Source organism: Marmota monax, unplaced genomic scaffold, assembly GCF_021218885.2.
Source record: "Marmota monax isolate L192 unplaced genomic scaffold, Marmota_monax_Labrador192_F-V1.1 WCK01_AAM20220418_F8-fsc00004, whole genome shotgun sequence".
In the NCBI taxonomy this organism is placed as follows: Eukaryota; Metazoa; Chordata; class Mammalia; order Rodentia; family Sciuridae; genus Marmota; species Marmota monax.
The window spans coordinates 33,115,849-33,140,545 of record NW_026692881.1 but is presented as its reverse complement, the minus strand read 5'-3'; the positions used below and the strand labels follow the sequence as shown (position 1 = coordinate 33,140,545).

Below are 24,697 nucleotides of genomic sequence, written 5' to 3'. Positions count from 1 at the left end.
AACTTTTATTTCCTGATAAAGATAAAAGATATTGCTCTGAAAAGACAAATGCCAATATCAAAGTCAAACAAATAAGAAGAAGAGTTTAAGAATGAGAAATTGAGGGCTGGGGATGTGGCTCAAGCAGTAATGCGCTCGCCTGGCATGCGGGGGGCGCTGGGTTCGATCCTCAGCACCACAAAAAAATAAAAGATGTTGTGATCACCGAAAACTGAAAAATAAATATTAAAAAATCCTCTCTCTCTTTCTCTCTCTTAAAAAAAAAAGAATGAGAAATTGAAAATTCCAATTGTTAGTTCATCCATGCTGTAATTCTCAGAATTTAATTAATCTGGAAAACAGGTTAAGAAATAGTTTTATTCAGGTGCAATCTTAAAAAACCAAAGTTTAAAACATTTCCTTGAACTTTCTAATGGTAATTATCTCTCCAGCATGCAGCAAGCTAAAGAACTAATTCAATTTAGAAGTTCCAGCAGCTGGTGATTTCTTAATGTGAAATCTACCTCAATGGTAGTCAAACTGGGCTGTTTATTATCATCTAGGAGCTTTAAAATACTGATGCCCTAGGCTTCATGTCTCAAAGACTGGTTAGGGTAAGGCCCTGACACAAGTACTTTTTTTTTTTTTTTCATCTCCCTTATGTACTCTAATTTATAGCCAGATTGAGAACTACTGACTTAAATGATTATAGGTCACTGGGAGAAACTACGGCATTAGTGGTGTTATCCCATCCATCTGATTCAAAGATGACTGAAGCATTTATTATATGAAAGAGTTTAAAGTTGAAGTATCATAAACTTCATAAAGATCTCATAATACAAGTTGGCAGAAAAACTGTTCTAAGCTACCAGAAGGAAATACACTTCAAAAAATAACTCTAAGAATACTTAAAAGATGAGGGAGCCAGGCATGGTGGTGCATGCCTATAATCCCAGTGACTCAGAGTCTTGAGGCAGGAGGACCACAAGTTCAAAGCCAGTCTCAGCAACTTAGCAAAAACCCTGTCTCAAAATAAAAAATAAATAAAAAGGACTGGGGATATGGCTCAGTGGTTAAGTAACACTGGGTTCAATCCCAGGTACCAAAAAAAAAAAAAAAAAAAAAGAGAGCGATACCACCTAGGAAAGGAACTCCTCAGTAATTTCTACACTTACATATTAAAATAGGGACCTAATTACAGTGTAGCAGAGGAGCCACAAAAGTTTTGATCATCCTGAAGCAAATTAGAAATTGCTTTTTAAACTCTACAATATCCAAATACAAAACTGTTATAACTTTCTACATGTTGCATCAAGTCCTAATTGCCAAATCTCAAGAAAACAGCCACTGTAACTCAAAAAAGAACAAAAGATAACTAAGAAAAGAATTTTATGAAAGGTTAGACAATGTAATTAGGATTTTTATGGGTATGGACTGAAGGAAATGTATAAAATTATGAAAGGTATGGACTTTACAGTATAGTCACAATACCAGAATAGAAGATATATACATTTCAAAGAATAAAAAATGGAAGTATGGCTTAAATTACAACTTTCCAAATTCATTACCTTAGGAACCCTTGATCATAAATTCATAATACATCACCCAGACAGGCACAGTGGCACACGCCTGCCTGTAATTCCAGCAGCTCAGGAGGCTGAAGCAAGAGGATCACAAGTTCAAGACTATCCTCAGCAATTTAGTGAGACCCTATCTCAAAATCAAAATAAAAAGGACTGAGGGTGTAGCTCAGTAGTAGAGTGTCCCTGGGTTCAACCCCCAGTATAAAGGAAAAAATGCAACATAAAGACATCACTCAAGAATCATAGCAATATATTAGGATACACCTACACCTCACCTTCTGCTCTCCCAAAAACTTACTTCAATATCATTTTCAGAAACATGATTCTGAGAGCTAAATCAAAAGCACAGATAAGCTAAGTATTGGTATTTTCCCTCTCACTTTAAAAAGTTATTAACATAAATGCATAAAATTAGCATTTCCATCATGAAGTAGGTGTAACCTTTCTCCCAGCTGGTGTTTAAATAATTGTATAGCTTATCCTAAAAATTTTGTTCAAAACTCATTTACTTTCCTGCATACAATTACTTGTACAGTCATTCTGCCACCACAGGTCCTCACCAACAAAAAGTTCTGCCTTCAAACCCACAGTCAGGTCAAGTCTAGATTTGCCACTTTACTTGACCTCAAATGAACTGCTTCCAGATCAACAAGGACCAGAGCACAGAGTCCTGGAGGAGTGGAGAAGAAGGGGAAAAACTGTACTATATCTTACATTTTACCCAGTGCAGTGAAGTACTATTCATTCTCATCTTTAAAAAAAAAAAAAAAAAAAAGTGATATTTCTGGTAAAACAAAAGGAAGGACTCAAGAAGCTGAAGCAGGAGGATCACAAGTTCCTGATCAGTTTCAGCAGTTGAGCAAGACCTCAGAAACTTAGCGAGACTATCTCAAAATAAAAAGGACTGGGGATGTAGCTCAGCGGTAAAAGGCCTCTGGGTTCAATCCCCAGAACCAAAAAACAAAAACAGAACAATCCAAATCTCCCACAGAACTCTGTTAAGGCTGTGTGCCACATCTGTCTCTCTATAATCCTGTGTGTCTCCTCCAAAGGACTGCACCCTCTGCTAGGGTGATGGCAGTCTTATCCATCTTCTCACTTCGGCACATGCCTACTACAATCAATGTTTGATGAAAGAATAAATGACTTCACAGAATTTCAGACTTACGGCAGGGGGTGGTGAAACATGCCTGAAATCCCAGCTACTTGGGAAGCTGAGGCAGGAGGATCACAAGTTCAAGGCTAGCCTGGGCAATTTAGCAACACCCTGACTCAAAATTAAAAAAAAAAAAAAGGAGCTGAGGCTGCAGCTCAATGGTAGAGTACCCCTGGAGTCAATACTCAACATGGAGGGTGGGGGTGAGTGAGAAAGAAAAGGGAATATTTCAAAGGTGCAAAGGAAAATAAATGCCACCACAGCTAGAAATGAATCCTGGAAAGAACATAGCAAGCCATTACTCTGCTACACCTTTTGGTCTGCCCTCCACAGCTGTCCCTATGAGAGAAGAGATATATTAAGCTGGAAATAGGAAGAAGAATCTGACATGAAAGCAACATTTAATGATACTGTAAAACATCAGTAATATTATACCCACAAAGTACTAAAAAAGTACTGTAGAATATTTAAAATTTCCTAATATTTCAGTCAGGTGTTATAACTGTCTCAAACTATATATATTAATATATGGCAGAATTTGTGAAGTTTGAAGTTTCAGTGTAACTCAAAAGAAAATGACAAGCTGTTTCAAAGAGCAAAAAAGTAAGTTGCTTTGTTTGTTTGTGTTTTTGTTTTGTGGTACTGGGGATTGAACACGGGGCATTCTGTGTTGCTCAGACACATTCCACAGCCCTCTTTATTTGTTTGTTTATTTTAATTTTGAGACAGGTTTCCACTAAACTTCTGAGGCTGGCCTCAAACTTACAATCCTGCTGCCTCAGCCTCATGAGTCACTGGGAATGCAGATGTATACATGCCTCTGTGCCCAGCTAAAAAAATACAAGTCATAAAGAAAATTAGAGTCCTTTAAAATATCCCACTATCAACTTAAAGAGATGTAAGGATAAATCTGAAAGAAGTTGAAATTAAAATGATGTAACTTGGAAGAAAAAAACACAAGGAACATTGACCCAAAATCTACCTGTATCTCACTCAACCAGTCTTACCAATACCAAAGAAAGCATGAACAAGCCAGGCATGGTAGCACATGTCTGTATTTCCCAGTGACTTGGGGGTTAAGGCAGAAAAACTAAAGTTTGAGGCCAGCCTTGGCAATATAGTGAGACTCTTGTCTCTAAATTAAAAGGGCTAGGGGTATGGCTCAGTGGTAGAGGGCCTCTGGGTTCGATTCCCAGAAGGAAGAAAGAAAGGCAGAAAGAAATACTGAGTGGAAAATTTTTTGTGAATGGAAGCAGTTCCCATAGGGGTCTTCCAGCATCCACAAAACGAGTCATCCGAACAGAACATGTAGTTTCTAATTTGAGACACTACTGGTATTGGCTGAGTACTCTAATACTGAATGTTCAGTGTTTATCCTCACTTTAAAAATACTATTTATATATTATTAATGTATTAGCCAGAACCATTGATAATTTTAAAATTTCCCCTATCTTGTTAAACATCCTGATTCAAATGTTCTTTTCAGCTCATTTATGGCCAGTTGACACACAATGATTATGACTGAGATCAGCTAACAAGTAATTATTTGTTAGAGCCTCTGTGATATTGCTGTCACCTCTCAGAATTGTATTTACAACTCAGTCTATATTTTAAAAGGTTATGCTTTAAAACATGTGAACAGAAATATTACAGTTTGCAAAACGACACACAGAGACAGTAACACAGCTTGTAAAGATCTAACACATTTAAATCCCCATAAAAACCATGCCAAAATGAGGTTAGACTATGATTCTGAAAATGCACTGAATCAATAGCACAGCTGAACTGGTTTGATTTTTCCAACAGTCTAGCACCTATATACAAATTCATTCATAAATCACAAAGACCAAAATATCGTTTTTGGCATGAGGGTCAGTGTTGGAGTTGGGGGGGGTGGAATAAAGATGTCTATGAATCCCATTTATTTTCATTCAAAAAGAAAAAATGTATTGAATTTTAAAGGCTTAAGAAGTAGATTTCTCGGATAGGAAGGGCAGCAGAATAGACATTATGATTGATGTATGTACATTCCATGTATGTATTATATGTCAAAATACATTCTGCTGTCATGTATGACTAAAAAAAATAAAAATAAATCGTATGGTTAAAAAAAAACAAGTAGATTTCTCCTGTAACTTAATAAAATGACAATGAGAAATTGGCAGGTTTTTTCTTTTAAAGTGGCACAAGAGGCAGTGTTCTAGTCTTTTGTTCTTATAGTCACCATGTAATGCTCCCAATATGCCCTTTGCGCTCACACCATATAGGGTAGATCAGGAACTAGAATTATTTCTTCATTCAATACAACTTTTTCAGAAGATCTGCTGAGAACCAGGTACTACAGACCCACTGATGAGTATCCTTTTCTCTCTCCATATTAGGGCCGTTGTAGGGTGCACAGGTGGAACAATGCTGCTGGGCATCATGGAGCAGCACCAATGCAGCCAGACTCCCCAAAGACCCCACTGCCAAGGCATCTTGGTTTCTGGAACCTACAGATTCTACCTTAAAAAGGTTTGATGGTACTATCCACTAAAGCCAGTTTTTGGCAGGGCCTGATCAGAATACAAGTATCTAGGAACCAGGGATTCTATAAAGGTTTCTTCCATCTTGAAGGTAGGTGCTTGCCTTAACCATTTTTTTCTCCTTCATCCTATCTCTGCTTTGTATGCTCTAAAAGGTTGTGCCTGAAATTAGATCTTGGACTCTTGCAAAGCTAGACTGAGAAAGGCTTCAGGTTGCTATCACTGGAGGAAAACAGTTTGCATCCACTACATATCAATGTTTCTGCTCAAAGATGTATCCTATATCTATGTCCTTCCAAACTGCAGATGTTCTAAAAACTTAAGAAGAGAAACCTGATAAATTGACCTGAGCAGGAAAAACTACTAGCCGATCTATTACATAACAACACTCCTTGTAACTATATAAACTAATTTTACAAGAAAGGAGGCAGAGCAGGCATAAGATCAGATAAACATCATTATCAGCCTTTTCATCCTATATGGCTCACTCTTCAATGTGCTGGCTTTAACATTTGGGGGCTATTTTATTCTATATATAGGCTACTATAATGATTATGATAATTAAAGATACATTTCAGCTATTATCCATTAAAACATAAATCCTACAATCTTGTAATTCAGAAAGTAGAAAAGTTTATAAACCATTTTTGTCAATAATGAGGAAACTCTGGCTTTGAAGCCATTTGCTGAGTTAGAAGCCTGGTCCTCCCTCTTAATTCTGGAGAAACTAAACAAATTATTTCTCTGTCCCTCAGTTTCTTCATCTATAAATGAAACTAACAATGAAACCTTCTTCCTGAGTTTTATTGTAGGGCTAAAATAATACATATAAAGGACTCAGAAAAATACTCCACGAATAAAAGCTGTTTTATTAGCTAATAATCCAGATTAGCTGGGATGACAATATAAATTACAAATACATTCATTGATCTGTAAAATCTGATTCCAAAAATAACCAGTCACCCTAGAAAGACCCTTAGTCAACCCTCAAACATAGGGAAAGGGGAGACAATTTTGCAAAGATAAATTTTTTTCTGTCTTCAAATTAAAAAATGCACAGCTAGATATGGTGATACAAGCCTATAATCCCAGCTACTCAGAAGGCTGAGGCAGGAGGATTACAAGTTCCAGGCCAGCCTGGGCAACTTAATTAGCCACTGTCTCAAAATAAAGAAGGGCTAGATCAATCCCAACACACACACACACACACACACACACACACACACGGCTTCTAACTCAGCATGAAGCTTCAAAGCCAGAGTTTCCTCATTATTGACAAAAATGGTTTATAAACTTTTCTACCTTCTGAATTACAAGACTGTAGGATTTATGTTTTAATGGAAATAGCTGAAATGTATCTTTAGTTATCATAATCATAGCCATTATAGTAGCCTATATATAGAATAAAATAGCTCGTGTGTGTGTGTGTGTATAAAATAAGGACATGCATTTAAAAAAGCAGACTTATTCAACTCAACTGCTAGTCTTAAAATACGGATAAAAAGTAGTAAGGAATATAAAATTGCTAAGTCTTCTAAGGAACCGAAGACCAAAGACACTGGTTATTCAACAATAACAAAATGATTTATAAAATTTAAATGTAGTTAATAATTAATTTCTCAATTAAAATGTACTATTACATTTTGCCATGGTAATTTTTCAATTTTTAGCAAACACAATGTCTTAAAAAGGTAAAGATTCAAAACTTTTTAAAAAGTAAAACCAATGACACAAAACTCTAAATAAACTGAATACAGGAGATAAAAAAAAAAAAGTAGAAATCCATATTTAAGTGTAGATTGTCACAACATAATGCCTTTTTATTTTTATGTGGTGCTGAGGATCGAACCCGGGTCCCACCCGTGCTAGGCGAGCGCTCTACCGCTGAGCCACAATCCCAGCTGGATTTCTACTCTTTTTTTTTTTTCCCTTTGCAATGGAATCCAGAGCCTCATACATGCTAGGCAAGTGCTCTGCCACTGAGCTACACACCCAGTCCTTCTTTTTAAATTTTGAGACAGGGTCTCACTAAGTTGCCCAGGTTGGCCTAAAACTCATGATCCTCCTGCCTCAGCTTCCTGAGTGAGATTAAAGGTGTGTGCTATCACGTCTGGCCTGTAACTACAATTTCTTATTCAAAGTTAATTTCATATGACATAGAAAAAAAATACTTTCATTATCAAAACTTGAGAAGGAAAACATTTTTATTTTTGTGAATTCTGATAGCTAGTAACCCTCTGCCTCCCCAAAAAGAATGAATGTCTACTGGTTTTCATCATTTAGAGTATCACATTTCTATATATAGTTCACATGCTCATGAATGTTGTGTGTATGACAGATGCTTTGAGATCTTTTCATGGTCACTCAGTCTCAGAATAGAATAAGGCAACACAGAGCAGTAAATTATATAACACTGCCATATCAGACAAAGCCACAAGGGCTAGTGGAAGCAATTTTAAGACTAAAGAGATAAGATTATATCACTATTCCCCAAAAGTGGATTGTGTTATATTTAAGTCTTTAAAACTACAATTCTTATTCTCAGACATTAAACTCTACTCTCAGGAAACCACTGAATATGTACACAGGGTTTTGTCATTTTCCTGGGAGAAATTAAAACCTCAATATTTTTCTCTGGTGGTTATTACCCTGCAATAGACATAAGCATCTATCAAAACGCAGTACTATGCCTAAATGTAGACTACTCCTTAGCCTTAGAATTATTTGAAACATCAGAAAAATAATACTCAGTTATTTAGCTAGGAAAAAATTGAAAGACCTTTAACAGCATTAAAAAGAAAAATAGGAGCACCACCCAAAAAATAAATAAATAAACAATGCTACATCAGTCAAGGAAAAAAAAAAAAACAGAAGTACTCCTTTCTTCATATTTCCTCATCCAGCCGGACAGAGATTTTCCAGCCCAATTAAAAAGATACTCAAAATAGCCTAAAATTAGTAATAAGCAAAACATAGCATCTTCTTTTTAAGGCAATGATTTAACTCAGAGAAAACTTGAACCTAAGTTTTATTCAGCTCAACTCAACAAAAAATGTCTTCTGTGTTCTAAACATTCTAAAGCCTAAAGATACCAAGATGAGTAAAGTGTAGTCCTTGCCTTGAAGAATACACTGTCCACTGGAGACAAACTATCACTAGGTGAGATGGAATATGCCTATGACAATTACCTGGGAAGCTAAGGCAGGAGGATCACAAGTTCAAGGCCAGTCTGGGCAACTTATCAAGACTCTCAAAATAAAGTAAAGGTTGGGGACGTACCTCAGTGATAGAGCACTTGACTAGCATGTGCAAGCCCTAGTACTGGGGGGGTGGGGGGGTCAAACTATTATTACATGGTATAATAAGGAAGGGCTATAATGGAAGTGTGCACTAGGTACACTAAGTACCTGGAAACACAATAAAGGTGGCCAATAATTCTACCCCAGTCATAAGGTTTAGGTGAGCACAAGGTGGGGATGGCTTCGGAGTTGCATTACACAAACAGCTAGGCAGAAAAAGGGGCTAAGAGTAACAAACATTCCAGCCTAAATCTCACTTTAACCTTAAATATCAATTCTTATTATTCTGATGTCTCTAGGAAAAAGAAAACTCCTGTCTCAGCTATTCAAATGCAACATGTAAAAAAATCACAATGTCCACAAGCTTTTTTGGTCTTATCATACTGCTGTGTGATAAAGAAAAGGGCTTGGTCAGTAATCTATTAAGTTAAATAACTAATAGGAAACAACCAAAGATTGTAAACGCTGACCCTACAAACAATAGCAAAACTGGCCATAAAGGATAGGGGAGGCAAGTCCAATAAACAGAATTTCAAATAATCCCATATGTACCATGTAGTAAATTAAAATGCCACTTTAAATAGCCATATTTAGGAAGGATATTGAGTACAAAGCAAGATAAACCATTTGGTAAAGTTCGGGGATTCTTTATTCACTGGGAACATCTAAAGATCAAAACAGTGGTTACTTCTGAAACATAAAGGCCTCTTCCTTCTTATAGGTTATTGGTCTATTTTATCCTGTGGTCCAATACATTCCAAGAAGTTAGATAACTGCAAAGGCTGTAGCTGTTTCATTTGTTTAAAAAAAGTTTTAAGTTTGCCTTTCAATATGGACTCTGGATAAAGAGCAACCCAAACCACATGACTTAATCCAAAATTTAGGACCAGGTTATAGTTGAGAAAACTAAGATGCAGAGAAGCTGGTTCTGTCCAATGACTTCATGATGATCTCAACTTCCAACCAGCTCTAAGGGTCCAAGGTCTTTGACTCCAAGAAGTTTGTTTTTTTTGAAAACCTTGAATTTTACCCAAATTTGGAGGGGGAGGGAAGCCAGGTTAATGATCAAGTCAGGAAAAAAGAGAAAATGACAGAATACTGGGCAAAATTATTTATCTACAATGTCTGTCCCAAGATCATCAGGAACCTTATGTAGATGCAGTAGTTTCTCCTCCTTTCTGAAGAGGAAATAAAATGTAATAGCAAGAAAAATATAGGCAGAGTGTAGAAAAAAAGAAAAGTTTGTTGCTGTAGCAAAGCAACTAATAGGACATCATAAGAAAGCAGCAGGGCCTGCCAAGAAGTGTTCTGACAGAATGGAAACTGCCCTGTTATCAAGTATCCCAACTCTACAAACTCTTGGGCACATTGCTCCTCACCTGAAAAAGAGGATGCCACCACCTGTGCGAAAAGGAGGTTGTGGGGATTGGGAATAAGGTTAAAGGGTCTGTCTTTGGAAACTATCTGATAAATGGTGACAAGCTGATCTGAAAAGTTCATTTGAACTTTTTATATTTTTCAATTCATACCATGTAAATCTTTGTCTAGACGCATGCATGCAAGAATTACAAGGAAATGTCCAATGCCTGGGCTCTTTCTTTTGAAAACTCAATTCTCCCATTTTTCCTAAAGTGAAAAGATCTTGAGTGGTTAAGAGAAAGGACTGGCAAGCGGGAGGGGCCGCCTGTGCCCTCACAGAGGGAACCGACTGTCAGCTCTCTGAGGGCAGGCGCAGCAGTTACCATCCGAAAACTTCCCTACAGCAAACTGAAGGCTGCAGCCCCAGGCTCCTCTAAGGCCTTAGGACACCCAAAACATGGGCCCACAGTACTTCTTAAACATCCAAACTCTTCAACACAAACTGTAATACTACAATTGAAGACAGGTGCCTCACATTGAGAGCCCATGAGGTAACCATCACCAAGCCGCACTTATCAATAATAAGACACTAGGAACACATGGACGGCAATAGAAGGTTCCACGGACTTGGTGGAACTGGAACCCAGAACCTCGCGAAGGGCTGGGAGAAGTCCTCCAGGGGGAGGCCCGAGGGCCTCCGAGCGCCTGCCAGAGCTATCCGCCTGGCAGGACCCCGGCCCGTACCCAGGCCCCGGCCCGGGACCCGACGGCGCGCCGGACGCGCAGGCGGCGAGGGTCGCAGGCCCTTTTTCCTCCGTAGAGGGCAGGGCCGCGGGCGCCAGGAAACTGACAGCTCGCCCGCCCGCGGGCGGCGGCTCTCGGCGGGGCCGGGCCGCGCCCCCTCCGCTCCCGCCCGGGCCCAGGGCGCCCCAGCCGGCACCGCGCGCCTCACCCGGTCGGAGCTGGAGGCCGCCGTCGCGGCGGCTGCACCACAGCGCGCGCTCGCCCTGCTGCAGGATGTAGTGGTCCTTGGCTTGGAAGAGCTCCATGCCGGCCCCGCGCGCCGAGGGAGGCGGCGGCCCGCGGGGGGCGCCCAGGGCGTCCTCGTCTGCGCGACCGCCTGAGCCCGCGCCTCAGGGAGTGGTCGAGGACCCGCAGAGCCGAGTAGCTGGCCCGAGGAGAGCCCCCGGTGCCCAATCCGCCCGAGGAAAACGCGCCCTGGCGGCGGCGGCGGCGGCGGCGGCTGCCGAGGAGGTCGCTCCCCCGGCACCTCCCCTTCCCGGGCTCCTCCCCCGCACCTCCCCACCCCCGGCTCCGCCCTCCCCAGGAGCCTCCCCCGACCCACCGGCCCCACCCCTTTCCTGGCTCCTCCCCCGACGTCTCCTCAGGCCCCGCCCTTGGCTCCGCCTCGACTCTCCGGCTCCGCCCCTTCCTTGCCTCTTCCAGCTGCGTTTCTCTTTTCCGTTCTCATTGCGGGCTCGCTTTGCTTTTCCGGCTCCCAGCACCTCCCCCTGGGCTTTTCCTCCTCCCTTGTCTGTGGTTCCAGCTCCCGGGCTCTTCCCCCGGCCCTTCCCTCAGCGGTACCGCCTTCCCGCCTGCGGCAGCCTCGGGCGGACCCTGTGCGCCTGGCTGAGTCAGGCTGGACTGGCTAGCCACCCTCCTCCGCGCGGCCTTTGGGGCAGAGGCCCACTCACTCTCCCACCTTCCCATGCGGCGGGTTATTCATTCCTTCCATTTTACCCAAAAAGAGCCAGGCCGAGTCCCTGAGTCCCCCTCTTCCTCGGGCACAGTCCCTGAGGGCCCAAGTGCCTGCAGAGAGGGAGCCTAGCGAAGAGAGCAAGCCAGAAGTGTGACCCAAGGTACTGGCTAAAAGGCTTCATCCCAGGCCTGGCTATCCACTGAGCACAGGCAGTATAGGCAATTCCTATTAGAAATTTGTGACGTTTGACAACAACAGGCATTCAGTAAGTGCACATCAACGAGAAGGATGTAACAACCAAAAATACACAGTGTTCACACGCAGCACAGCGTTAAATGGTGAGAAAGTACAGATGACCATTGTGCCTGAATTAAGCATGATGGGTTTGAGGATATTTCATTCAGGGAATCAGTTAATGAAGTGGAAGACATGTAGTTTGGCTGGGTAAGATGGCCCGTATTACCTTGAAAAGAATGGATTTGGGAAACAAGGCCCCCAGTTCCAAATCCAGCTCCAAGTCTGTCCAGCTGTATAATCTTAGGGAAGTCTTGGTCTCAGATGGCAATTGAACTTTTATTACACTCCCTGTTACATAAACCAGTGAGTCTTTCTCCCATCTCTTGCCTTCTCTAATGCCTTGGAAGGAAATGAAAAAAAAAAAAAAAGGTGATAAGAAAAGGGAGGTAATACCTTTCACCTTCTGCTCAAACAAAAAATAAGAGGGCCCAAAAGCAGGAAGGACTTGCATTTCTACTTATTTCACTCCACACTGATTTCATTGTTGAATTTCCATAGCAGAAAACAAGTACCATAACAACAAAATGTCCTGGAATCTTTTTCTGTAAGTACTGTGCCTAGTGGGCTGCCCAGACATCTCAATCATAAGTATTAAGGAGATTGTGCTTAGTGTATCATATATTTTTTTTAAATATTTATTTAGTTGTAAATAAACACACAGTATATTTATTTTTTTTTCATGTGGTGCTGAGGCTTGAACCCAGTGCCTCACACATGCAAGGCAAGTGCTTTACAAGTGTATGCGATTTGAACAAAGATAATGAGGATAAGAAGTTTCAGCAGAACCATCAGTTTCACATTTATTGTTGAATTCAGCCATATGTTGTCTTTCCTTAGCAAAAATGAGTAATGAGAAAAACTTTTGAAGACAGTATGTCCTACAAATTATTTCAGTATTTTTAAAGAATCACATGAAGATGAAAAAAAGCAATGTTTTTTAGTTCATTAAAACTTTTCCCCTGATTTCTGTTGGTTTTGGGGATTTGTTTTCTTTCTTTTTTTTTTGAGGGGAGTGGTACTAGGGATTGAACCCATAGGTGTTTTTCCACTGAGCTACATCCTCAGCTCTTTTTATTTTTATTTTAAGACAGGGCCTTGCTAAGTTGCTGATCCTCCTGCCTCAACCTCCTTAGTCAATAGGATTACAGACTTGTACCACTGCACCCAGCCATGAAGGAAACTTTAATCAGTGTAGCTACACCAGGAAAACAAAGTACCTATATTCTTCTTCTTCTTTTTTTTTTTTAATGTTTGTTTAGTTGGAGATGAACACACAGTATCTTTATTTATATTTATGTGGTACTGAGGCTTGAACCCAGTGCCTCACAAATACAAGGCAAGCACTTTATCACTGAGCTACAGCCTCAGCCCCAGGACCCATATTCTTAACCCTTTCTTTCTCCTGATGTTTTAAATCAGTGATTCCAACCCTGACTACCTATTAGAATCACCCAAGAGTTTTTCAAACATACCAATGCTTAGACCTCAGGCTAATTAAACTAGAATTTAACTGTGGAAGGGTCTTGGCATTAGTATTTTTTTTCTAAACTTCCCAGATAATTCTAATGTACAACCAGGATTAAGTGCTACTGTTTGGAATGAAATTAATTAGAAAAATTTGCCTGACAGCAGCTTGAAAAACCAGCAATCAGTCATTAAGGCCAATGTATGGAGTTGGTCACCTATAAATTCAGAGTTAAGTAGAGTCCTTAGGAGAGAGGAAAACTTGGCAGGAAGATGCTTCTATAATCTGTGTGGCCCAAATGTAGACTACTATCTCAGTGAAGCTCCAAATGCAAGCTCAGTTTAGGAGTATGCAAGCTGAGCAGAATGATGAAAAAAAAGAAAATGCTTTATTCCTAGGACAAGTTGCATCCCCAGTCTCCCGGGACAGTTACCTTGCCTTGCTCCTGCTTTGGAGTTTTTGAGGGACACTGCAACTTCTCCCTTCCTTGGCCTGTGGCTGTGCCAGCATTCATCAGCCTCTTCCAGCTTTCTAATTCAAGGTCCTCCTGCCTGGTGTCACCCAGGTTATAATGGAAAGTTTTTTTGTTTGTTTGTTTGTGGTGCTGGGGATTGAACCCAGGGCCTTGTGCATGAAAGGTAAGCACTCTACCAACTGAGCTATGTCCCCAGCCCTATAATGGAAAGTTTTTGTGATGCTATTCTACTTTTTTTAAAACATTGATGATCATTGTACATATTATTTATCTTCTTTTACACATGTGACATACTTTTACTAATTTAAGTATATTCATTAAAAAAGCTGGGTTCTAGCCAGTTCTGTGTAATCCTGATCAAGTCACTTAATCCCTTGTAGTCCTTATTAGAAGAGACAATCACAAAGAGTTCTTCCAGTACAGAAATCAATGAATGTGAGAAAATATATTTACATAATTAATATCACACAAATAATGATGGTAAATGACCTAACTCTGATTATCTTGTTGGCCCTTCAATGTCAGGGTTTTGTTGTTGTTGTTGTTGTTTTTGCAGTACTGGGAATAGAACCTAGGCCTTGCATACCAGAGAAGCAGTCTCTCATTCAATTATACCCGCAGCCCCTCAATGTCAGGTTTATTACTTACCTCTGAGATTTGGGAGTTTTGATTAGACTTTGGTGTCCTCTAGTAGCATTTGACTTTTAACATCATCTCCTGGCTTCTATGTGTATCTATGAGAGCTTTCATCATCCTTGTCTGTATATGAGAAATCTGCTGCTAATTACTTAGGTCAGCAGTCAGGGTGGCTTAACTTTAGGGTTAAGGGCCCAAAACAGGGGCTGGGGATGTGGCTCAAGTGGTAGCATGCTCGCCTAGCATGCGTGGGGCACTGGGTTCGATTCTCAGCACCACATAAAAGCAAAATAAAGATATTGTGTCCACCTAAAATTAAAAAATAAATATTATTTTTAAAAAGGGCCCCAAACACTGTGATTATTAATTTTTTTAAATTTTTTTATTATTTTGTGGTGCTGGGGGTAGAACCCGGGCCTTGGAGATAGTAGGCAATTGCTCTACCACTGAGCTATATCCCCAGTCCACATGATGGTTAATTTTATGTGTCAACTTCACTGAGCTAAAGGATGCCCAGAAAGCTGGTAAAAGATGATTTCTGGGTGCATGTGAGGATGTTTCCAGAAGTGATGAGCATTTAAATTGGTAGACTGAATAAAGAAGTTGTGGATGGCCATTATTCAATTCATTGAGAGCTGGATATGACAAGAATGCATAGGAAGGGGGGCTGGGGTTGTGGCTCAGTGGCAGAGCACTTGTCTTGCATGTATGAGGCAGTGGGTTCGATCCTCAGCACCACATCAAAAGATAAATAAACAAAATAAAGTTATTGAGTCCATGTATAACTAAAAAAAAAAAAACCTGGAAAAAAAAAAGAATGCAGAGGAAGGGCAAATTGGCTTCCTGTTAGAGTTGGGATATTGACCTTTTTCTCTCTCAGATATCTGAGCCCCAGGTTCTCAAAACTCAGGACGTGAACTAAGACTTACACCTTTGGTTTCTCTGGTTCTTAGGCCTTCAGATTTGGCTGGGAATCATGCCACAATGTTTTCCTGTTTCTCCAACTGCCAGACAGTAGAACAAGGAAATTCTCACCTTCATTATCTCATGAGCCAATCCCCAGAATTAATAAACACACACACACGCACACACACACACACATACAAGTTATGGGTTGTTTCTTTGGGAAATCCTAGGGACAGAATGCAATGGACTGCATATTTATATCCTCCCCATTCCCCAAATTCATATATTGAAGCCCTAATGGCAAGGTGATAGTACTAGAAGGCCAGGCTTTGGAGAAGTAATTAGCTCATGAATGGCATTAGTGCTTTTACAGAAGAGTACTTGCTGAGGTGTCTTGCTCCTTTAGTCATGTGAGGACACACCAAGAAAACAGGTGTCTGCTATATACCAGAAAGCCCTCATCAAACACCAAGTTTGCCAGCATCTTAATCTTTTAACTTCCCAGCCTCCAGAACTGTGAGGAATAATTTCTGTTGTTTATGAGCCACCTAGTCTATGACATTTTGTTTTAGCCAGAACAATCTAAGATATAAACCAAATGTTTACATTTGGCCAATCATCAGCCAAGTTTTCATGGATTTCTCTTTCTCCTCCCATGGTTTTTTTAAGGACAACTGGAAATTGTAACGACCATTTTGGAGCCTTTGACCTATATGAAGTTGTTCAATTAAGAAGCATCATAGACTAAAAGAGGGAAGTCTCTAATAAGGAGACTGTCATGTTGGTCTAAAAGAGATCATTTTGTTTTATGTAAAAGACCATCTACTGTTCTTTAAGTACTGACTTTTAAATTGTGTGACCTGATAAAATTTTCAAGGACCTAAGTTATTGTTTAAACTACCTTACTAATTTTTTCACACAAGAGTGTGAGAAAAAGAAAATGTGTTTCCTGCACCTGAGTATTTCTCCTCTCTCCTTGCAGAGGAAAGATAATTAACTTTTTATAGTAATTATTTCATATTTCTCTAAGACCAGCTGTCTCTTATAACTTCATTTCTGTTATGCATTTTCTTTTCAGTTTAAAAAAACATTTTTTTAAAAAAAATTACATAGTTCTAAATAAGCTAATGTGACAAAAATGCACTATAACAGATAGGCTGTTAAATAGAAAAAAAATCTAAGTTGCAGAATATAATTTTATAGTATCTCATTTAGGGGTTTTTAAGAATTTTTTTTTTAGTTGTAGATGGACAAAATATCTTTATTTATTTCATGTGGTGCTGCGTTTTGAACCCAGTGCCTCACTCATGCGAGGCAAGTGATCCACCACTGAACTACAACCCCAGGCCCTCATTTAGAGTTTTTAAACAGGGAAATGAGGGGACTGGGGACATAGGTCAGTTGATAGAGTGCTTGCCTCCTCACAAGGCCCTAGGTTCAATCACCAGCACCACAAAAAGAGAGAGAGACAGAGAGAGAGAGAGAGAGAGAGAGGGAGAGAAGTCAGAAAGAAGTTATATTTTTATAATCCCAGAACATCTCTGAAACAAAACACAAAGTATGGTCACATTGGTCAGGTACAGTGGCACATCCCTGTAATCCCAGTGACCCAGGAGTCTGAGGCAGGAGGATTGCAAGTTTGAGGCCAGCTTTAGCAGTTTACCCGGACCCTAAGCAACTTAATGAGACCCTGTCTCAAAATAAAAAATAAAAAGGGATGGGGATATAGCTCAGTGGTAAAACACCTCTGTTTTCAATCCCCAGTACCCACCCCCCCCAAAAAAAAAAAAAAAATATATATATATATATATATATATATATATAGTGTCTAAGGAATAGGAGTGGAGAATAGGAATGGAGATGGGGTAACAACAAGTGGGAATCAGGAATGTAGGAAGAAAGATAGACACTTTTCCTTTGCACATTATATTCCTGTATACTACTTTGATTTTTTTTTTGATCATTTGCTTTCAATGTTTTAAATTATATAAAAACCCCTAGATGTGTATGTGCATATATATATCTCATTTCTCCACCACATTCAAAGAAGGCAATTTATTACTTAAGACTGTAGACCCTTCTGCCTTTGCAAGCTGGAAATCCAAGGGCATAATTCTTTTTAGTTATTTTTCATACACATTCTTCATAATATTTTTGAGCTTTGCTATCTTAAACGCTGTCAAAGAGTGGTACAATTGAGGATGTAAGCCACCTTCACATGCCAGACACTCTTTTAAATGGAGTAAAAAGAATGGAATTTTTTCCTGCCATCTTTTCATAGCCACAGCAATAGTGTGGTTCATTCTGCATCTGCAGACTGCAGTGCTCAGACTGATGGCCTGTCAGGGCCTGTACCATCACAAGTCAATAACAACTGTCAAAAAATGCCTTCTGTTAGATAATCGTTTTAGAGACTTTTTTAAACAATGCTTTGCGTTGCATCAGAAAACAACAGGGAGAAAACTATTCGTGTAGCAGGTCTACACATCCTTGAAAAAGCTGTCCAGTGGATTTTTAACTTCTTGTTTCTTCTCCCTCTTAAAGACAATAACATGGTGTTTTGTAGTTAGTAAAGAGCAGCACAAGTGACAAGGAAATACGACGTTTTGGTTTTCCTATTACGGCTGCAGTCTTCCCCCTCAATTTTACAGCAATCCTTCTATGAGCCTGAAGACCGCAGTAGACGGGGTGGCCTGGGTGGGGTATGTTGGGTGGGGGTGTTTAGATGGCTCCTGACTGAATGAGCACAGAAGGTTTGGGGGTGGGGTGAGGGGATTTTCCAAATTTCCAAGGTAATGTTTTTAACTGTGAGGGGTAACCAGGAACCAGCTGCAAAAATGTGACAAATACATCTTTTTCCTAAATGTGGCCCTCACTCCAATTTCAGGATTAGAGTGTTCCCACTTAACTTCTCAAGTGTGGCAAGATCTTAACCTTTAAGTGACATTCCACTCCATTCCACTCCATTCCACTCCCAGCGATGCGCAATTTCTCATGACTTTTCTCATTGCTATTCTCTGATTTAATCATCAGGATTCTAACGTGTAGGTATGATGTTTATAAAGCTACATACAGCACAAACGATTCAGTCCAGGCCAGCACTGAGTTAATAATTTTTTAAAAAGGCATTCATGTAATTAAAAATAATGTGAAAAAAATCAAGTGTTTTGTGTGGTGTATTTCTCAAATACGATAAAGCCCTCTGTACATTTTTTTTTTAATCTTATTTCTCTTCTTTTCACCTTTATCCTGTAGTACAAATACCCCACTATCTCTTCTCTCAGAAATCCATCTGGCTTTCTCTCCTGGGCCTCTTTTCTAGCTCTTTGTTGTGGAATCTCACTAAGCCACTCAAGGGTATTTCCCCTGGCAAGGCCTGGCCTTCTCTGGAGGTTGGGAAAGGGGAAGTTATGGCACAAAGTTAAGCCAGAGGCGGGGCTGGGGGTGGGGGCGGGGGGGGGGTGGGAACCTCAACCATGAACAAAGCCTGCCGCTTCACTGCAGTGTGAAAGCGGCTTCCTCTTGGGATACAGGAAAAGTATTCTGGTTCTGAATGGGAACAAAATGTGGCCTGTAGACAATTTTAATTTTATTTGGGGCCCCGACATTCAAAGGCTGCAGACTAGTCTCTGGACTTCTCCCCTGTGATTTCCTGACTGGAACTGAGAGTCTGGTTCAGAGGAGGACAGCAAGTTTCAGGGACTGGGAGCTGCCTGCAGAGATGGACAAGCAGGCTCTGAAGCAATTCCCCAGAGCCTCACCATTCCTGTTTACTGCTGACCCTGCCTATTAGGAGCAAATTACTTCCGGTGCTGCCTGTGGAGCGTGGCCATGAGAACCAGGGCAGGGATGGAAACAGGTAAGCTGAACCGATGCTGTGGCAGGCAGCTGAGGGGAACCCTGTGATCTAGCCTTGTCTTGGTCTCCTCCAGCCCTCTGCCCAGCCTTGGTAAGCAGAAGTGCTTGCTAGTTGTGGATCTCATACACATAGACTCTCAACACTGGCAAGTGTCACCAAGGTCCCAGCCCACGCTGCCCCCACCACCACCATCACTAACCAGCCAGTGTGCTGAGGCAAATATCCCAAATCTCAATGTCACTTTCCTTTATATAAAATGGGACAAAATACAAAATTGTCTTTTCAGGGCTCTTCTCAGGATTGAATGAAGCAAAAGTCTTTGAGCCAGGCATGGTAGCGCACACCTGTAATCCCAGATGCTCAGGAACTCCAGAAGCTGAGGCAGGAGGATTGCAAGTTCAAGGCTAGCCTGGGCAACTTAGTGAGAACCTGTCTCAAAATAATAAAGTACTGGGAGTGGAGCTCAGTGGAAGAGCATATCTGGGTTCAAGTCCTAGTACAGGAGGGAGGGGGGCCTTTGAAAAGGTGTCCTAAACTATAAAGTATTATAATAATATTGTTTTACAGTTTTCTTTAAAACCTACTTTATCGGCTGGGGTTGTGGCTCAGTGGTAGAGCACTTGCTTGATATGTGTGAGGCACTGGGTTCAATCCTCAACACCACATAAAAATAAACAAAATTAAGGTACTGTGTCCATCTACAACTAAAAATTTTTAAAATTTTATGTGTAAGGTTTTCCCCTGCATTCCCAGCCAAAGACAGAGGATGTGCCCAGAAGCTAATGAAACTCAAATTTTAAGACTTCTGTATGTCCTCCAGACATACTTCTGTATGTCCTAATTCTGTATTTATAATTTTGTGATCTTTCTGAGGACCCTTCGAATTTGCAAGTGCTTCAGGAACCAAGAGCCTTGATCCCAACACTAGCATAAAAGAGCTTTCTATGCTTCTCCCTCCCAGGAGGATTTCCTGCCTGCTCATTGTTTCTTCCTGATTTGTCCTCCCCTCTTTGACCATTCTCTTATATCATTTTAGCCCCTCCTCCTTTTCTGAGCTTATACTCACTTTCTGCTCCTTCCAGTTTTCTAATGCATTCATAATTGTGTAGCTGGATGAACACACACACACTTCCATTGGGAGATAAATTTAGAGGTTGGAAACTGTGTGTTCAACCATGGCACCATGCATCCCAGTGACTCAGGCAGAGCTATTCCCAGTGCATGTGGAACCCTGAGAGTGAAAATAGAGCTGGAAAGAATCTTTGATTCAATAATGGTAGGGTTATAGATTTTCCAGGAATGGATTCAAAAGTACTATTAATAGGAGGGAAATGTTTTTATGTGTAATGTTAGACTGGATTGTTTTAGGAAGATATGCAGTACTCAATGGCAAGGTGTGCTTGTCCTTGGGTGATCCATGAGAAACCTGGTCACGGCCACGTGAGGTCAGAGCACTGTTGCTGGAGGCAGCAAGTTACCACGATATGCCCCCAACCATAGGGGTCCAAGCTCCTAACCCCAACCTCGAGTTGTCAGAGCTGAATTGGAAGAGATCACAGGATTCCTGGGGAGAAAAGGGGCAGGTCCTAAACTGCGGGGAGGAGTAGAATTTTTAAATCAGGGGATGGGATTTGTCACACTGGAAGAAGGAGTGTAGAAAATAGAATTGAGAAAACAGGTAGGATTCATTTAGAATATTCTCTGAAGACCTAAACTGAGAGGCCTTGCTCCAACCCACCCCAACCTCACCATGAGTGGTAGGAGCAAAAGAGTAAGTTAAATGAAGGTAAGTTTCCAGGCCTATCACTGTATGGCTTTATCTGACATGTTAATAAAAGTACCATCTAAACCCCTGTGACTAGCTGAAAAATGGCCACAAAGATATTAGGAGCCTATAGTTACCTATATGGAAAATGGGTCTTTGCAGATAAGATTTAGAATCTTAACCTGAATAATCCAGGTGGGCAGGATAATTGCACAGATTATCAGAGGGAAATTTGACATGCACAGAGAACACAATGTAAAGACAGAGTTGAAAGAGATGTGAAGATGCTGGCCTTGAAGATGGGCATGGTGTGACCAGAAGTCAATACTAATAGCTACCAGATCTGGAAGTGGCATGAAATTGATTCTCCCCTAGATTCTGGAACCAGGTCCCATTGACACCTTGATTTTGGCCCAGCATGACTGATTGTGAACTTCTGAGTTCCTGGACCATGTAAGAAAATAAAAATGAGTGGTTTTACCTTACCAGGTTTGTGGTAATTCATTACAGCAGCCATAGGAAATCAACACAACTCTTATTAGAATTCTGTGTGTGTTTAGTCTGGCTTCTCATCATTGGGTATGGTGATGATTACCTGTGGGTCACCGGGGGAGAGGACCTTTGTGACAGTGCCCTTCTACCCTGTACGGGACTGTATTCATTTGATAGAGCTGCCACAAAAATGACCACAATCTTGGTGGCTTCAAACCACAGAAATATATTCTCTCACTGGTCTGGATACCAGAAGTCCAAACTCAAGGTGTCAACAGGGTGATGCCTTCTAGAAGCTCTGAGAGAGAATTCAGTTCATGCCTTCCTCCCACCTTCTGGTGGCTCCCTCAATCCTTGGTGTTCCTTGGCCTATAGCATATGTCTTTGATCTCTGCCTTTGTCCTTACATGGCTCTTCCCATGGCCTTCTCCCCTGTGTCTCTTCTAAGGACACCAACCATTGAATTTAAGGGCCATCTAAGTCTCATCCTGAGATCTTTAAGTTCATTGCATCTGCAAAGACCCTGTTTTCCAATAAAGCACATTCAGGTACCAAGAATCAGGACTTGGACTTCTTTTCGGTGTGTGTGGGGGGGACACTATTGCACTCACTGCAAGAGCCAATTCCTCACTCTCCCTCCATTCCATCAAGGATAGAGAACAGCAGCCATCACCTGTCTGGGTTTATGAAGACCCCAGCAAGTTGCAGCGAATTTCTGACATCAGACTTCCTGGAATCCAACCTCAGAATTTCTAATCCAACATGATTCCCACCACACCACCCAGCCTCTTGGGTAATTTACAACCTACAAGGAAGTATTTCACTTACAATCAACTTCAAAGGTACACCTTGCTAATAATCTTCACACAATCCCTTTTGGCAGAAAAAAAAGCATTCCATCCAGCAAACATGAAAGCCAGGGCTTCATACTTCAAGTTATCTCTAAAAGATTTAAGAAAACAAGCTGGGCGTGGTGGCACTTGCCTATAGTCCCAGTTATCTGGGAAGCTGAGATGGGAGGATTGCTTGAACCCAGGAGTTCGAGACCATGCTGGGCAACATGGCAAGACCCCCAACTAAAAAAATGAAGAGAAAGAAATGATTTAAGAAAACATTGCAATTCTAACACTTACCTTCCTATTCCTGTTGCTAAATGATAATTCTATCTCATTAAGAGACAGTGTTTTGAAAATTTGGCTGATTTACATTCCTAAGCTGCTATTCTGCTGGTTCAGAATATTGTGAGGAAAATTCTTTACACCAGAGGAAAAATAATCCCCTCACAGTCTGGAATGCACTCTCTAGTTTGAAAGCTTTTGTGTTATCTTATTTCCTGACAAAGACTCTAAAGAGCAGCTCTCATGGTGAGGCAGGGGAAAAGTCAGGCAGTCAGTGTAGACAAGAATGATGTGCATCAGCAAAGAGAAAGCTGGTTAACAATTGTTTTCTTTAAATCAAGCAGTCAACATGGGTAAACATGATGAGAGACTAGAGGGCAACAATTGTTTTTTAAGGAGAGAACAAAGGATTGCTGACAGTTATTTTTCAAAAAAGATTTAAAGAACTTCCACGTTTGTGCTCCTAGGCACATAAACCGGGAAGAAAGGAAAGACATGATTGATGAAAAAGAGGAATTCTGAGGGCTCTAAAAAAGGGCAAATAGCACCCCTCCCACAGGCTTCCGCCCCCCCCCCCCCCCCCCAGGTCACCTTCTCTCTGGAGAAGTCTGTTCTCTATCACTTTCTCAAAACTTGCTAGTTCCACTTGCCTGGGGCATTGGTGGTGATCATCTTCCACTCCGTAGAAATCCAACCCACCGCACTGGATCAATGGGATCTCATCTTTAGCATGCAGTGTGTGTGAAGGAGGAGGGGAGAATTGTTTCTAGAGGCCTGTGCCAGATACTTTTGAAATGCCTCCCTTGAACCTGTGGCTACAGGGGATCTGGATATCAGGAGCCAGCAAGCGCTTGTCCGGCACTATGTCCCTGCTCTCAGTTCCCAGGGCTGCCAGACCGGGTGCTGTAAACTGGGTGGCTTCAAACAATAGAAATCTATTATCTCACAATTCTGGAGGATGGAAGTTCAAAATCAAAGTACAGGCAAGGGCCAAGTCCGGGCCAGGCACGGTGGCACATTCCTCTAATCTCAGCAATTGGAAAGGCTGAGGCAGGAGGATCATGAATTCAAAGCCAGCCTCAGCAAAAAGCAAGGCGCTAAGCAACTGAGTGAGACCCTGTCTCTAAATAAAATACAAAATAGGGCTGGGGATGTGGCTCAGTGGTCAACTGCCCCTGAGTTCAATCGGTTGTAGCAAAAACAAAACAAAACAAAAAACCGCTGGTAGGGCCATGCTTTCTTTAAAGGCTGTCAGGGAAGAGTCTTGTTTCTTCCTAGTTTCTGGTGCCTTCTGATCATCCTTGCCTCTCCTTGCCTTGCAGCTGTGACATTGCAATCTTCGCCTTCATAATCACATAGCCTTTTTCTCCTCTTTGTTTGCATTCAGATCTCCTCTTTCTAAAAGGACATCAGTCATATTAGATTTCAATCTCATTTTAACAATTAATTACATCTGGAAATAGCCCCATATTCCAAGTAAAGTCCCATTGACAGGTTCCTGGTGGACATGAATTTGGCAGCCGGAGGGAGGAACTGTTAAACCCAGAACAAGTCCCCAGGACAATTTGCTTTTATTTATTTATTTTTTAGTGCAGTCCTGGGGATTGAACCCAGGGGCGCTCTGCCATTGAGCTCCATCCTCAGCCCTTCTTATTTTTCATTTTTATGACAGGGTCTTGCTCATGTACAGAGGCTGGTCTTGAATCTACAATCCTCCTGTCCCAGCCTCCTAAGTAGCTGGGATTACAGGTGTGCCCCACCACGCCCACTTGCTGGGAGAGATTTGCTGCCTTTTGGGATGGCTTCATTTCCTTTTACTGCCCCTTTGAATACACCAATTCCTTCTGTCACTCAGAAAAAGTCATGCAGAGAGTAACAGAAGCCTGTACAAATTAATTGTACTGTTTCCTTCTATTTTTAGAGGCTACAGATCTATTTACTCTTAAGGAAAAGTAGAACATTGGCCATCAGGGATCCGAGTATGACAGCAACCAAATTGCTGAAGTGTGGATGTCTGCAGCCAGCTCCCTCTGCCCAGCCAACCTGAATGTGTTTTGCCGTTACCCACATTTCTCTCCTTGCTT

The 24,697-nt window shown here is 41.2% G+C and overlaps 2 protein-coding genes across 15 annotated transcripts in view; one reads left to right on the top strand and one right to left on the bottom strand.

Annotated features, from left to right (window-relative positions):
• Inpp5f (inositol polyphosphate-5-phosphatase F) overlaps positions 1-11,143 on the bottom strand; it is an 87,059-nt gene extending 75,916 nt beyond the window's left edge. For 2 of the 6 annotated variants that reach the window (XR_009227340.1, XM_046450281.2), the window contains exon 1: positions 10,854-11,143. Coding sequence is in view for 3 of the 6 variants with exons in the window: in XM_046450281.2 (XP_046306237.1) it covers positions 10,854-10,950 (97 nt within the window). In the remaining 3 variants the exon portion in view is untranslated. The remainder of the gene's footprint in view (positions 1-10,853) is intronic. The other 4 variants (XM_058581341.1, XM_058581340.1, XM_046450280.2 and 1 more) reach the window with 3 other exon arrangements.
• Positions 11,144-18,859: 7,716 nt separating this feature from the next.
• LOC124096478 (zinc finger protein 781) overlaps positions 18,860-24,697 on the top strand; it is a 74,920-nt gene continuing 69,082 nt past the window's right edge. For all 9 annotated transcript variants that reach the window (XR_009227335.1, XR_009227334.1, XR_009227338.1 and 6 more), the window contains exon 1: positions 18,860-19,238. Coding sequence is in view for 3 of the 9 variants with exons in the window: in XM_046450378.2 (XP_046306334.1) it covers positions 19,211-19,238 (28 nt within the window). In the remaining 6 variants the exon portion in view is untranslated. The remainder of the gene's footprint in view (positions 19,239-24,697) is intronic.